At 56.6% G+C, this 14301-nt stretch overlaps 1 protein-coding gene and 1 long non-coding RNA gene across 2 annotated transcripts; one reads left to right on the top strand and one right to left on the bottom strand.

Moving 5' to 3' along the window:
• The first annotated feature begins 444 nt into the window (after nt 1-444).
• Nucleotides 445-4374, top strand: LOC109494056 (beta-lactoglobulin-3-like). The gene is made up of 7 exons (XM_023243070.2): nt 445-633; nt 1027-1166; nt 1721-1794; nt 2774-2884; nt 3461-3565; nt 3793-3809; nt 4215-4374. The coding sequence occupies exons 1-6, from the start codon at nt 538-540 to the stop codon at nt 3807-3809; spliced, it is 543 nt and encodes a 180-aa protein (XP_023098838.2). The 5' UTR covers nt 445-537; the 3' UTR covers nt 4215-4374.
• Nucleotides 4375-5606: 1232 nt separating this feature from the next.
• Nucleotides 5607-14056, bottom strand: LOC123381708. Its single transcript, XR_006589047.1, has 4 exons — nt 10537-14056; nt 9439-9528; nt 8698-8802; nt 5607-6173 (listed from the first exon to the last, which is right to left on the bottom strand). It is a non-coding gene; the product is annotated as an uncharacterized LOC123381708 (long non-coding RNA).
• Nucleotides 14057-14301: the final 245 nt, after the last annotated feature.

Genomic DNA, 14301 nt, shown 5'->3' on the forward strand with positions numbered 1-14301 from the left:
GGAGGCCTTGACCAGCCGGGCACGTGGGGGCACCGGGAGGTGGTGGGCGCCTGCAGGAGGAGAGGGGTGAAGGGGTGATGTCTGTTCCTCGTGTGGGACAGACAGCCACCCGCAGTCACAATGTCCCGGACCCTGGGGCTGGCGTGCGGCCCTCCGGCCATTGGCTGGGCTCCGGGGCACACCCTCCAGGACACAGCTGTCCCCAGTGCTGACTCTGACCTGTTGTTCTCAAAGATCGTGACCCAGGAAGTGTTCCCGATACTGGCGACCAGCCTGGACCCACACCCCGGACACTGCCCCCTCGGGGGCCTACCAGGAACTGTCCAGGGACACAAGGACCGTCCCGTTCCCACTCGCTCTGCAGGAAGAAGGCCTCCCATTGTGCGGGTGGAGGAAGCCCCCTGAGGGCCTGGGGATGAGCCAAGGGGGATTCGGGGAACCACATGGCTCGCAGGCCCCCGGCCCCCGTATAAGGGCCCAGGCCCGCGGCCTGGCCTTCCTCAGTCCCGGGAGCTCAGCGCCACCACAGCCGCAGCCATGAAGTGTCTCCCGCTCGCCCTGGGCCTGGCCCTCGTGTGTGGCCTCCAGGCCGCCACCGTCCCCCTGACCATGGACGGCCTAGACCTGCAGAAGGTCTGAGGACGGCTGGGGGAGGGGGCGGTGAGCTGCAGGGTGGGCGGGAGACGGGGCCTCGGCCGGCTGAAGAGTGTGGGTGGAAGCCAGGACCCTGGGAGCCCCCCCCCCCTGCACCCTGTCCTCAGGGCGGCTTTCCTTCGCTTGCCCAAGGTCCAGATGGTTCCACGGAACTTGCACAACCTGTCCTTTAAGGCCACCTGGGAACCTAAGATGTCATTTCAAGTGTGGGGGCTCCCAGAGGGGCGTCTGGTCGGTGGCGGGGGGGTCGCCCAGAGCTCACTGGCTACCACCCCACTTAGACCGGGCCCCCGGCCGGGGTGGGAGGGAGAGCGCGCTGTGGGGCCGGGGCCGCCTCCCCGCCCCCGATGGCAGCTCAGGCCCCCTCCCCAGGTGGCTGGGACGTGGCACTCCATGGCCATGGCAGCCAGCGACATCTCCCTCCTGGACTCGGAGACCGCCCCTCTGAGAGTGTACATCCAGGAGCTGAGACCCACGCCCCGGGACAACCTGGAGATCATTCTGCGCAAATGGTGGGTGACCGAGGCCCCCGGGCTGGGGGCCGGCGAGGGCCTGGGCCCAGGGCGGGCAGGCGGGCGGGCGGGCAGGGTCCTGACAGGAGCTGGCTCCGTGGGGGTGGTCCCCGGTGACGTCAGAGGCCCAGCCTATGGCTCCGGGCCGACGGGCCGACCACACAGGGCAGCCGCAGGTCAGTGCGCAGAGAGGCCCGCGTGGAGGCCGGCCGGTCAGCTGGGGGTGCTGGGGCCCTGGGGGCCTGGGCGGTTCCTGCCACGAGCCCTGTCCGCCCTGGAGAGGTTGTGGGGGTACCAGAGAGAGCTGGGTCAGTGTGGGGGGCAGAGAGGAGGACACAAACCCCACAATTGTCTGCTGACTGCTGGGGCGAGGGCGCTCCCACCCCCGCTCCCTCTGGCTCCCTCCGCCCTCTCATGGGGTGGCCCTGTCCCACCGGGTCACCTGCCGAGTGCCGCCCAGGCCTCCCAGAGCCGGGCTTCTGCTCCCCACCCGCAGCTCGGCTCTGTCACGGGAAGGTCTGTGCAGGCGGCCCGCAGACACGGCCTTCTTTCAGGGAGCATGGCAGGTGTGTGCAGAAGAAGGTCTGGGCAGAAAAAACGGAGCTCCCTGCTGAGTTCAAGATCAGCTGTAAGTGCCGGGCCCCCGGCCCACCCTGGACACCCCCGCTGGCGGCTCCCGGGCAGCACGGCGGGGTCCGTGCTCCGGCCCCAGGGTGCTGACAAGAGCGACACGGTCCTCAGTGCCAGCTCTCACTGCCCTTCCCGCCTTCAGGGCCGTGGGCAGGTCCCTTCTGGCCCTCCCTGACCCCCACGGCCATGAGACCCAGCTCGCTGTCTGTGGGCCGGGCCTGGGAGGCACCCGCACCCGGCTGTCCTCTGCACCGCCTCCCAGGCCGCCTGCACCAGGACATCTCCTGCTTCCCACGGGTCAGGGCGCCCCATGACGCCCGGCCTGCCCCCTGGTTCCTGCACTCCTAGACCCCCGTTGGGTCATTCCCTCCCGTGCTCGCTCCCGCATTCCTCACCAGGTCCAGAATGAGAAGGCCCCGTGGGAGGGGCCGCTTCCTCCACGGCCGTCCCCAGCGGGCAGCCTGGGCTGCGTCCCACTTTGCCCCCCCTAGGCCAGCCCTCCAGCCTGGCTTCGTGCGACGGCTGCCGACCGGCCCCAGGGGCTCCAGCACAGAGCTGCGTGGGTGGGGGTGTGGCACCGAGCTGTGCAGCTGGCAGTCCCCACGGCCGCCGAGGGCCACCGTCACCTCCGGCCCATACTCACCCCCACCCCCCGTTTCCATGCATCCCACGGCTCCGCCCTTCTTCTCCGAGGTGCCCATTCATTCAAGATCAGTGTGGAACCCCGCTTCTTAACCTCTCTGGGCCCCAGGACACGGGGGTGGGGGGTCCGGGGTTGAGTGCTGAGTGAGCCCATCTAGCAGGAGGCACGGCATTTCTGGCGGGGGGTCCACAGTTAACAGCCAGGGCCTCGCAGCCCCCTGTGCCTTGTGGGGGTGCAGGAGAAGCCCCCCACCCCGGCCTTGCCATGGGGCCGCCCTGAGGAGACCCATGCTCTCCCTCCTGTGGAGGGAAGACCCGGGACTCTCTCTCCCCAGATCTGGATGAGAACGAGCTCATCGTGCTGGACACCGACTACGAGAACTACCTGTTCTTCTGCCTGGAGAACACCGACGCCCCCGGGCAGAACCTCGTGTGCCAGTGCCTGAGTACGTCACTGAGCAGGCCCGGCGTCCCTCTGCGGGGCGGGGGGCTGAGGACCCCCGGTGGGGGCCAAGTCCCCTGACATTGCCTCGGGAATCGGGGATCCAGGATCCAGGCTGAGGGGCTGGGCTTAGTGTTCCTGCCTCGGCCCGAGGATGACTGCTAAGTAGAAGCTTTGCTTGGGGGTGATGTTCCACAAAAGCACCATTAAACCTGTCACGTTCTGAACGGAACGCAAGCCGGTAAGATCTGGTAGCAGGAGGCTGAGACGCGGCCGCTTTGCCTGAATGAAGCGCTTTGTGTACGGTTAGAGACGCGTTCTTGGCCAGCACATCAGCCCTGCGGGCGAGCCCCAGCCGCCCGGGGACGTGGGTCCTGGCCTCGTGTCCCTGCAGGGCCCCCGGCGCTGTCCTGGGAGGGCGGGGCGGGGACCCTGGAGGACACAGGGGCTGAGCCCGGAGGCCACCCCGGGGGCTGACCTCAGGACGCCAGTGTGTGCTTCCTGCTCTGGCTCCCTGGACGGGGCTCCCCGAGGCCGTCAAAGCCCCGCGGCCCAGGGACTGACCCACTGCCCCCCACAGCCAGGACCCTGAAGGCCGACAACGAGGTCATGGAGAAATTCGACAGAGCCCTCCAGACTCTGCCCGTGGACGTCCGCCTCTTCTTTGACCCGACCCAGGTGGCAGGTGACCGCCTCCACACCCCGCGTCCCTGCTGTCACCCTGCGTGCGGCTCACCCGTCGGACAGCCATGAGCCCGGGGCGCGTCCGTCTCCCACGGTGGCCCCCATTCCCCGGGCCCCCGGGGGAGGGGGTGCAGAGCCCCTGGGGTGGGGTCCCCCTCCCACCCCTCTGGGCCCAGGGCTGCCCCGGCGACCTGTGACCTCTCCCCCTGGCTCTCTCTCCTCCCGCAGAGCAGTGCCGCGTCTAGGTAGGTGAGCTCCTGCCCGACCCACCTCCTGGGGTAACGTAACAGCCCTGCCCCCACGTCCTGGGCACGTGCACGGGTGGGGGGCATCCCGGGGGACCCCCAGCTCCCCTCTGTCGGGCCCTGGCCCCTCTGCGGGAATGGCTGGAACCCGGCGTCTCTCCTGCTGACCGCGGGGGCCGGGCTGGCTGTGTGTCCACTCTCTCGAATGGCCTTTGTGGGATGGCGTTCCTGTGTCCCGGTCGAGCCCCCACGCGGACGTCCCCATGGGCTCTTCTGGGCAAGGGCGTGGGGTGACCAGCACTCAGCCTGAGGTGGAGAGGCCGTCCCTCACCCCCAGGCTGGGAGGGGCCGGCGAGGGTCTGACAGGCTCCCCAGGAATCACAGGGGAGCCCTGGTCCGTTTCAGGGCCCAGAGAGGATGACACCCCTTCCAGCCCCGTCGGGGGGACTCAGGAGGGACCAGACCTGCCGGACCTGTTCGTCCAGCCCCTAGGCTCCTGGGGGGGAGCCAGCCTGGGGTCTCCTGCTCTGAGCCCCTCCCCTCCAGCAATAAAGAAATAAAGCAGGGAACAGTCTGCTTGGGTCTTTCCTGGCCTTGTGTGTCTGGGGATGAGTGGGGATGGCGGGGGGTGAGGCGCAGGCCGGGGCGGGGTTCGGGCTTCTGCACCTGAACAGCCCATCACATTTGGGGACCAGCACACATGATGGGGGGCTCTTTTCAACCTGAAGAAGGAGATAAGAGGGCACAGGGGCAGCCTGCCAGTTCATACTGTGGGGCAGCACCCAAACTCCACAAACGACAAGAAATGAAAACTCGCTGGTCATGTCACCTAGTCAACATTGACAGAAAACCGTAAGTTACTTTCCGATCCAATTCCATGCTCTCTGCAAAATGCGGCCCGTGACCCTCCAGGTCGTCTTTCAGGAACTTGAGCACATCGCTACCACCGGGAAGTCCTGGGGCTTCAAGCGTCACGTGCCTGTGAGTGTGTGGCTCTGCCCTGGATGATACGACAGAGATTTCCCCCGGGTCGTGGTCTGGGCGAAGGCAGCAGAGGTGGAAAGAAACTTGTTTTCCACTGACTTTAACGTACAGAGCCACAGAAACAGGGATTTTCAAATAACAAAGTTTACATATGACAATATATACACATGTTTATATATGTGCCCAGTTATATATAAATGTTATATGTACATGACAATTTATGTATGATATTAAGTTTTCATTTATTTATTTATTTATTATTATTTTTAATGTTTATTTTTAGACAGAGAGAGACACAGAGTGAACAGGGGAGGGTCGGAGAGAGGGAGACACAGAATCCAAAGCAGGCTCCCGGCTCCGAGCTGTCAGCCCAGAGCCTGACGCGGGGCTCAAACCCACGAACCGCGAGATCACGAACTGAGCTGAAGTCGGGACACTTAACCGACTGAGCCACCCAGGCGCCCCTTAAGTTTTTAAAATATAGATGGAACGGAACATTTCTAGAAAAAGATCGATTACCAATATTGGCTAAAAGGAAAACTTGAACAAAATTTGTAAAAAATGTTTAATTGAGGAACAGTTGACATAATGCTATTAGGTTCAGGGGTACGCTGTCGTGATTCAGCAGCTGTACCCTACAGAATGCTCACCACCTGTCACGGCACAGGGTTGTTACAGGATTATGGGATGTATTACCTGTACTTCCCATCCCGTGACTTATTTATTTTATAACCGGAAGTTGGCACAGCTCAACCCCCTTCCCCTCTTCTGCCCAACTCCCTCCCGCCTCCCCCTCTCTGGGAACCACCAGTTTGTTCTCTGTATTTATGCCTTCGTGTTTTGCTTCGCGGTTTGTTTCTTCATTTGTTTTGTTTTTTAGATTCCACATATGAGTGAAATCAAATGGTGCTTGTCTTTCTCTGTCTTTCAGTTATCATAATACACTCTAGGTCCATCCACGTTGTCACGAGTGGCAAGATTTCACTCTTTTTATGGCTAGGTACTATTCCATTGCATACACACCCATCTTCTTCATCCGTTCGTCTATGGAGGACATTTGGGCGGCTGCCGTATCTTGGCCATCGTAAATGGTGCTGCCGTGATCGTGGGGTACGTGTATCTTTTGGAATTAGTGTTTTCATTTTCTTCAGATAAGTACCCACAAGTGGAATTTCTGGGTTGCATGACATCTCTATGTTTAATTTTTACCGAGAAAACTTTAAAAGAACAATAACTATAGAAAATAAGAAACAGTTCCAGATCTTCCGAACGTATGGGTGAGAACCAGCACGCTGCCATCAGATGGCTCCTGGATCACGCAGTCGTTCCAGGGTGTAGACACAGATGGGTGGGAAATTGCTGGATTCTCCTATAACAGAGCTGGGGGACGAGGGCACAAGAGAAAAAAGGAGAGGACAACCATCCTTTTGCAACAAAGACAAATGTCTGAATAATTTATTAGCAGGCTGAATCCAACAATGAATTCAATACATCATGATTTAACCCAGACAGTGAAGGACATTTCCATATTAGGAAATATCAAAAACTCACTGGCTGAGAGATTAAGGGTGACATGTGCATATAAGCACTTTTAATTGATTTTTTAAAATATATTTCGGGACGCCTGGGGGGCTCAGTCGGTTGAGCGTCCGACTTCAGCTTAGGTCATGATCTCTGGGTTCGTGAGTTTGAGCCCCGTGTAGGGCTCTGTGCTGACAGCTCGGAGCCTGGAGCTGCTTCCGATTCTGTGTCTCCCTCTCTCTCTGCCCCTCACCTGCTCGTGCTTTCTCTCTTTGTCCCGAAAATAAACATTAAAATATATATATATACATATTTCAAAAATATCATACCCTGTCATGAGGCAAAGTTCTCACATATCAAGAGAGTCATTCAACAGAAGCTGGTTTATGCTGCATTAACAAATGAACTTAAAATCTCAGTGGCTGAAAACATCAGATTTATTGATTGTTTACGTGCAATTCCCGTCACAGGTTAGCAGGGATATTGCACCTCAGGGCCACTCAAGGATCCAGGTGATCAAACAGCCACCCCCAGGAGGTTGCTGGTCACCACGCTACAGGGAAAACACAGACACCCACAGGGCCCCAAACCGTTGTTCAGTGCTCCACCCTGAAAGGCACACACATCCCACCCGGCACCCCCTCCCCCCCTCCCCCACCCATTGGCCAGAAGTCACTCAACGAGGAAGCCAAAAATGCAACCCTTAACATCCCTAAACGGATCATTAACAAAACAAAATGAAACAAAACAGACAAAACCAAAAAAAAGTAAGCAGCTGACATCATTCTTAATGGTGAGAGACTAACTGCTTCCCTCTAAGATTGACAGCAAAGTAAGGTCGGCCTCTGCCAGTTTTCCTCTTCAACATCATGCTGAATGTCTTAGCGCAGTAAGACAATCATAAGAAAGGAAAAGCATAAACACTGGCAAGGAAACATCTAGCATGACTGACAAAGCGCGAAGGAGAGAAGATACAAATTTTAACTCAGGAATGAAAGAAGGGATATCATCACAGCCACTGCAGGAATCAAAGGGTAATAAGGCAATACTATGAATGCTTCTGTATACACACATTTGACAACTTAGATGCAATGGACCAGTTCCTTGAAAAATACAGACTACCCAGGAATGCAAGCTGGGGCAGCCGCTCTGGAAAACAGTCTGGAGGTTCCTCAAAAAACTAAAAATAGAACTACCCTATGACCCAGAAATTGCCCTACTAGGTATTTACCCAAGGGATACAGGTGTGCTGTTTCGAAGGGACACATGCACCCCCATGTTTATAGCAGCATTATCGATAATAGCCAAAGTATGGAAAGAGCCCAAATGTCCATCGATGGATGAATGAGTAAAGAAGATGTGGTCTATAGATACAATGGAGCATCACTTGGCATTCAAAAAGAATGAAATCTTGTCATTTGCAACTACATGGGAGGAACTAGAGGGTATGTGCTAAGTGAAATTAGAGAAAGACAAAAATCATATGACTTCACTCATATGAGGACTTTAAGAGACGAAACAGATGAGTATAAGGGAAGGGAAGCAAAAATCATATAAAAACAGGGAGGGGGACAAAACAAGAGACTCATAAATATGGAGAACAAACTGAGGGTTACAGGAGGGGTTGTGGGAGGGGGGATGGGCTAAATGGGTCAGGGGCACTAAGGAATCTACTCCTGAAATCACTGTTGCACTATATGCTAACTAATTTGGATGTAAAATTTAAAGAATAAAAAATAAAATAAAATAAAAAAAAAATACAAACTACCGCAACTCATCCAATAGGAACTAGATAATTTGAATAGCCCTACACCTATTGAGAAAATTAAATTCCTGATTTTAAAATTCTACAAAGAGACATTTCCAGGTCCAGGTGATTTCACAGGAGAATGACACTAAATTTGTAAAGAATTCGTGTGAATGCTACAAAACCTCTTGCAGAAAATAAAAGAGGACAGAACATTTTCCAGTTCATTTTATGAAGCTGATATTACTCTGATACCAAAAGCCCACAAAGATTTTTTTTTAAAAAAGGAAAACTACAGCCTAATGTTTCCTATCAATATAGATGCAATTCTTAACAAAATATTAACAAATGGAATTCAGCAAGGTAAAAAAAAAGAATTATACACCATAAAAAAGTGGGATTTATGCCAGGGATGCAGGGCTCCTTCAGCACTTGAAAACCAATCAGTGTAACCCTCTGTATTAGTAGGCTAACAAGGAAAAATTATATGGTCACATCAATCAACATAGAAAAAGCATCTGACAAAATTCGGCATTCCTTCACGATTTATTTTAAAAACTCAGAAACGTAGGAACAGAGGGAGCTTCTTCAACTTGATCAAGGCATCTACATAAAACTTAGAAACGTGGTACTTACCGGGCAATGATGAAGACTCTCATCAATGATGAATGGATGGTGAATACTTAGGAACGTGGCAAGGACACCTGCTCCCAACTCTTACTCATCAGAGCGCAGGAAGCTCTAGCCAGGGCAAGAAGTCAAGAAAAGGTAATAAAAGACATACAGATCTTAAAGGAAGAAACGAAAGTATCTCTATTTGCAGATGACACAATTATTTATGTAGAAAATCTTAAGGAATCAACGAAAACAAAAAGAAAATCTCCTAGAATTAATGAGATCACCAATGTGGCCGGATACAAGATAAACATACAAAAATCAATCACATTTCTACATACTAGCAATGCACATATGGACACGGAAATAAAAAACCAGCACCATTTGTAGGCGCCTGGGTGGCTCAGTTGGTTGAGCGTCTGACTCTTGATTTCGCCTCAGGTCATGATCCCAGGGTCATGAGATGGAGTCCTGAGTCGGGCTCCACGCTAAGCATGGAGCTTGCTTAAGATTCTTTTCTCTCTCCCCACCTCTGCCCTTCTACCCTGCTCATGGTCTGTCTCTCAAAAAAATTATATATATATATATATATATATATATATATATATATAAATATATATATATAGCACACCATTTATAATCACTCCCAAAAAAGTGGAACACTTCAATGTAAATCTAATGAGACATATACAGAATCTGTATGTTGGAAACTATGCAATCTTGCTAAAGGAAACCAAGGAAGATCCAAATAAGCAGACTTACTGTGTTTATGAGTTGAAAGGCTCAACATAGCAGAGATGTCAATTCTCCTCAAGTTGATATACATTTTTTAGTACCATTCCTATCAAAATCCTAGCAGGGTGTTTTGTAGACATAGTTAAGATTATTCTAAGATACATATGGGAAGGCAAAGTACTAGAGCATCTAAAATAACTTAGAAAAAATAATAAAATGGAAACAGTCTGTCAAATTTTAAATCTTATGATACAACTCAAACAATCAAGACTGTGGTATTTGCAGAGGCACAGACCCACAGATCAGTAGAACAGAGCAAAGAACCCAGAAATAGATTCGCACAAATACACCCAACTGACCTTGCTGTCTGGAGATATTTTAAAACTCCAGTTTTTAAAATCCAGAGTGGGGCATCCCTAAAACCATGCTAAACCCTTCCTAATTTGTGATCAAGCCCAGGCAAGGCTCCCAGCACACAGTGGCCTCTGCTTGTCTCATTCTCCACAGGTTCCTCCTAGGAAGGAGCCTTTTTTCCCTCTAAATCACAGCCCAGCTCTGCTCGACTAGCCGGGGGGCACCTTGGAGATTCTGCTACTGCCCACTTTCCGCCTAATTGTCAGCTGCTCCCTTAGAAACCCTTCAGCTGAGCTGCCTGGTCGGGAGTTGGGTGGGGAGCTGTGACAACGGGACACCTGTTCCACTCCAGTAGGATGTGGAGATATTGGGGTTCAGAGCAAACAGTCGCGAAACCCTGTGCGACAAAAAGTCTCATGAAAGAATTCTTGAGACATCTTTGGTGCTTTATTAAAGCACGCGGACAGGTCCGTGGGCAGGAGGAGCTGTGAGAAGCGACTGCTTACCCACCGCCAAGTCGGGAGGGGGCTGGGGACAGCACAGGCCTCCAAGGAATTTGGGAGCAAGGTTTCCAGGGCCCCGAGAGGGCTCACTATTGTTGGGAAAAGGTCACGTATTACCGTATTACCGTTTAGCAAACCCTCAGTCATGAGACCTTTCAGATGCGTATCAGGGGACTTTACGCTTGGAGTCTGATTGCTACCTTGTATCTTGGGGGGTAGAGGTGAAGGACGTTTCCGAAGGGATTTTTACGCGATAAGGGACACTTACAGGATCCCAGAGGTCGGGATGAGGTCAAGCTAAGATCGCCTTTTGCCCTTAGCGAAGTGTCATCATCGAGGCAGCTGGGCTCCCAGAGGGCGGTGACTCTGCCTGTCCCAGGGACTTGTCCAGGGGCTGGACGCAGTGAGGAAATTTAAGGTTTCCCACATCACAGAACACCAGTCCCCACGACCCACACTCCCATAGACAGCCCTGTCGTGGTCCTTTCCGTGGCCCGTCCCTATCTTTTAAAAAATTGAAGTCTGTTTCCCGCCTTAAGCGCCAAGCTCGGGAGCAGCCCAGGGCTGTGTCTTCCGGGGCCTCAGGGGGCATGTGGCTCCGGGACCTCACGGGTGGAGTCACCAGCCACACTGATGACAGATCGGCTTCCAGGGTTTCACGATCTGGTGTCGCCGCAGAGGGATGCCTCGCCCTCTCTGTTACCCTAACGCAAGAAGGAAATCAGTGACTTACCAGAAGCATCGGCAGGACTGGAGCTGAAGCGCGCACAGAATGAGTAGTTTCAAACCCAAGGGGAAAGTGTCAGCTCACTGCTAAGCAAGACATCTCGTGGGTTTCCTCACTTCGAAATCGGAAAGATTGAACTCAAATGCAGAGACTTGCTCCCACAGAAGGAAAAGATACTGGTGGTTCCATGGGGACGGGCGTTGATGTCCCCAGGATGGCCACTTGGTGGCACCCGAGCCCTCTTAGTGCGTAAACACACCCTGGGCCGAGCTGTACAGAGACTGGCGGGACACTCTACCCGAGTGGCTCAAACGTCCTGCGGCACCTTAACTCGGGAAACTCTAGGCCACCCTCGAACCCTCCCGTAAGCAGCCACTTTGGACTATCACTCTCATTAGACTCCTTCGGTGGCTCCCACAGCGTGGGCTTGATCTCCAGTCTGCCAGGATGTGTCAGCCACGCGTTTAAGCCAACCAGGGCTTTCTGGGTTAGCCTCCGACATGGCCGTGACGGTCCCGGGGCCACCAAGGCCAGGCGTGCACGGTGACCATCGTGTGTGAGCACAGAATCACCTGCCCAGGTGCCTGCCGTCCTGTCCAGCACGGCCGTCCTGTCCCCAAGACCCACCCCAGGATGCACACCCTACACCCCTCCCAGGGCAGAGGAAGGCCCAGAGGAGCTGTGGGCTGTCACCTGAGATCCCAGGGCCCAGCCGGGGTTGCCCGCAGGGACACTCCTTTGGTGAAGGCACGAGTGAGCTCTCTGTGGTCAGGAGCTGGTGGTCTCGCTGTGTCTGTGGGTGATGGCGGGCCCCAGAAAGGCAGGGCCGGGCAGCACCTCCCCCGTCAGACACAGGTGGGCATCATGATGGTAAGAGCAGCTAGGCCTGTCCACGGGGTGGGGGGCTGACAGTCCTGCGGCTCCCAGGGCAAGAGAGGAGGGGGCGACAGGAAAGGGCAGCCTCGGGGCGGAGTCCGAGCTCACCTCCCCCTCCCCGCCAGCCTGGCCTTGGGGAGAGTGGGTGACCCCCACAGCCTCATAGCCCAGGAACATCGCCAGAATGTCACCCCGCTTGTGTCCCTCCACCAGCCGCCACCACGCAGACAAAATCCACATTATGCACGTGGTCCAGGGGCTCCTGTGACCTGGCCTCGGTGACCTCACGGAGCATCCGCACCTTCAGCAAACGTCCGCGTTCCCACGGGCCTCTCCTCACTCAGTCGGCCGTCCCCTGCCTGCCTCAGGGGTCTCACCCATGCTGTCCCACCCACCGGAAACTGTTCCCTGCTCCCTTCACCCAGCCCCACCCCCAGCGCACAGCTTGGCGGCCAACCCTTTCCGACGGACGGGCAGCATGTGACCTGTCACTTGCGTGGCTCTGTGTGGAGCCCCCAGACGGGAACTAAGTTCCACAAGTCTGTCAACCTCACAGTCTCCATCGCCCTGTGCCCGCGGCTGCCTGCAGGGTGCCGGAGGCCCGCTTGGTGACAGGCTGTGGCCCGCAGCTGCGCCAGCCCCTTCATGGTCAGGGTTTCTGGGCCGTTCTCCTGTTTCTCCTTCCGATGGACACAATCGCTGTCCTTCAGGCCCTCGTCCGGCTCCAGAAGCTTCCCGCCTTTGGGGTCTGGGGCTCAGTGGTAAAGCCTGTCTTTGGCTCTGTCACGAGGTCAGACGCTCCGAGGCTGCTTCCGTCGGCCTGGCTCCGGGCTCCGGGCCCTGGGGTCCAGCTCAGCCTGGGACGTGCTCCCCGCAGGCCTCACACCCGCCCCCCGGCCGCCCGGACCACGGCTCTCCCCCGGACCCCAGCGCCCGCTTCGGGGGGGGGCGCATTCCAGGACGATTTCTGGGAGCGGGACTCTGGCCCTCCCGTGTGACTGGGAGGTCCTAACCCCCGAAACAACTCAATGCCACCTGGGGGTGGAGACCAGGACCGGATCCAAGGGTGGGACCCCAAGTTACGGAAGGAGTTCCCACCCACGTGCTGTATCTGACATCAAACCCCTGGAAAACTACAGCTGAAACATCACATCCCCTGCCCCACCAGCCACCTGGCTCAGCCCGGCCGTGTCCCCAGAAAGCCCAGGGTTGACGGGTCTCCTGGCTTTCCTGCCGCTCCTGGGGCATCCCCTCACAGCCCCGGGATGGGGGTGCCCGTCTGCGTGGCCTCTGCTCTCAGAGGGCGGATGGAAGGGGATCCCGCAGCCCCACCTGCGAAACCCAGGCCGACCGGTTCCCGTGCCGGCCGTGACCCACATAGGGCCTGACTCCAGCAGGCACAGCTCCCTGAAAGGCTGTTTTCTTCTTAGAAAAAGCGGGGAGGGCATGAAAGAACCCCACATTGTGGACTGGACTGAGGGGGGTGGCCATCGGACAGCATCCAGCCAGCTGGGTCGTGCAGCTCAGAGGGTCCCAGGAGAGGGGGGTGGGCGGCCTGGTCCGAGTGGCCATGGGGTTGGAGAGGGGGTCCTGGGTACGAGACATGCTCGTCATGAATAGGAACAAACGTTGCCCGGAACTGGTTTCTGGCAGGCGTGCTGAGCGCTGTCCTCAGGGATTATGTGCCTTCCAGCTCACTCCCCACCACACCCCCTGGGACAGTGGGAGGTGAGGAGGGAGGACTGAGGGGTGGGAGCCCCCGGGGGAAGCACAGGCTGGGAGGAGGGAGGACTGAGGGATGGAAGCCCCCAGGGGGAGCACAGGCTGGGAGGAGGGAGGACTGCGGGGTGGGAGCCCCCAGTGGGAGCACAGACCAGGAGGAGGAAGGAATGGGAGGTGGTAGCCCCCAGGGGGAGTACAGGCCAGGAGAAAGGAGGACTGCAGGGTGGGAGCCCCCAGTGGGAGCACAGACCGGGAGGAGGGAGGACTGCAGGGTGGGAGCCCCCAGTGGGAGCACAGGCCAGGAGGAGGGAGGAATGGGAGGTGGTAGCCCCCAGGGGGAGTACAGGCCAGGAGGAGGGAGGACTGCAGGGTGGGAGCCCCCAGTGGGAGCACAGGCCGGGAGGAGGGAGGAATGGGAGGTGGGAGCCCCCAGTGGGAGCACGGACCGGGAGGAGGGAGGACTGGGAGGTGGGAGCCCCCAGTGGGAGCACGGGCTAGGAGGAGGGAGGACTGGGGGGTGGGAGCCCCAGGGGGAGCACAGGCCGGGAGGAGGGAGGAATGGGAGGTGGGAGCCCCCAGGGAAACACATGCCGGGAGGAGGGAGGACTGGGGGGTGGGAGCCCCCAGGGGGAGCACAGGCCAGGAGGAGGGAGGACTGAGAGGTGGGAGCCCCCAGGGGGAGCACAGGCTGGGAAGAGGGAGGACTGG

This window comes from Felis catus, chromosome D4 (genome assembly GCF_018350175.1).
Source record: "Felis catus isolate Fca126 chromosome D4, F.catus_Fca126_mat1.0, whole genome shotgun sequence".
Lineage (NCBI taxonomy): Eukaryota > Metazoa > Chordata > Mammalia > Carnivora > Felidae > Felis > Felis catus.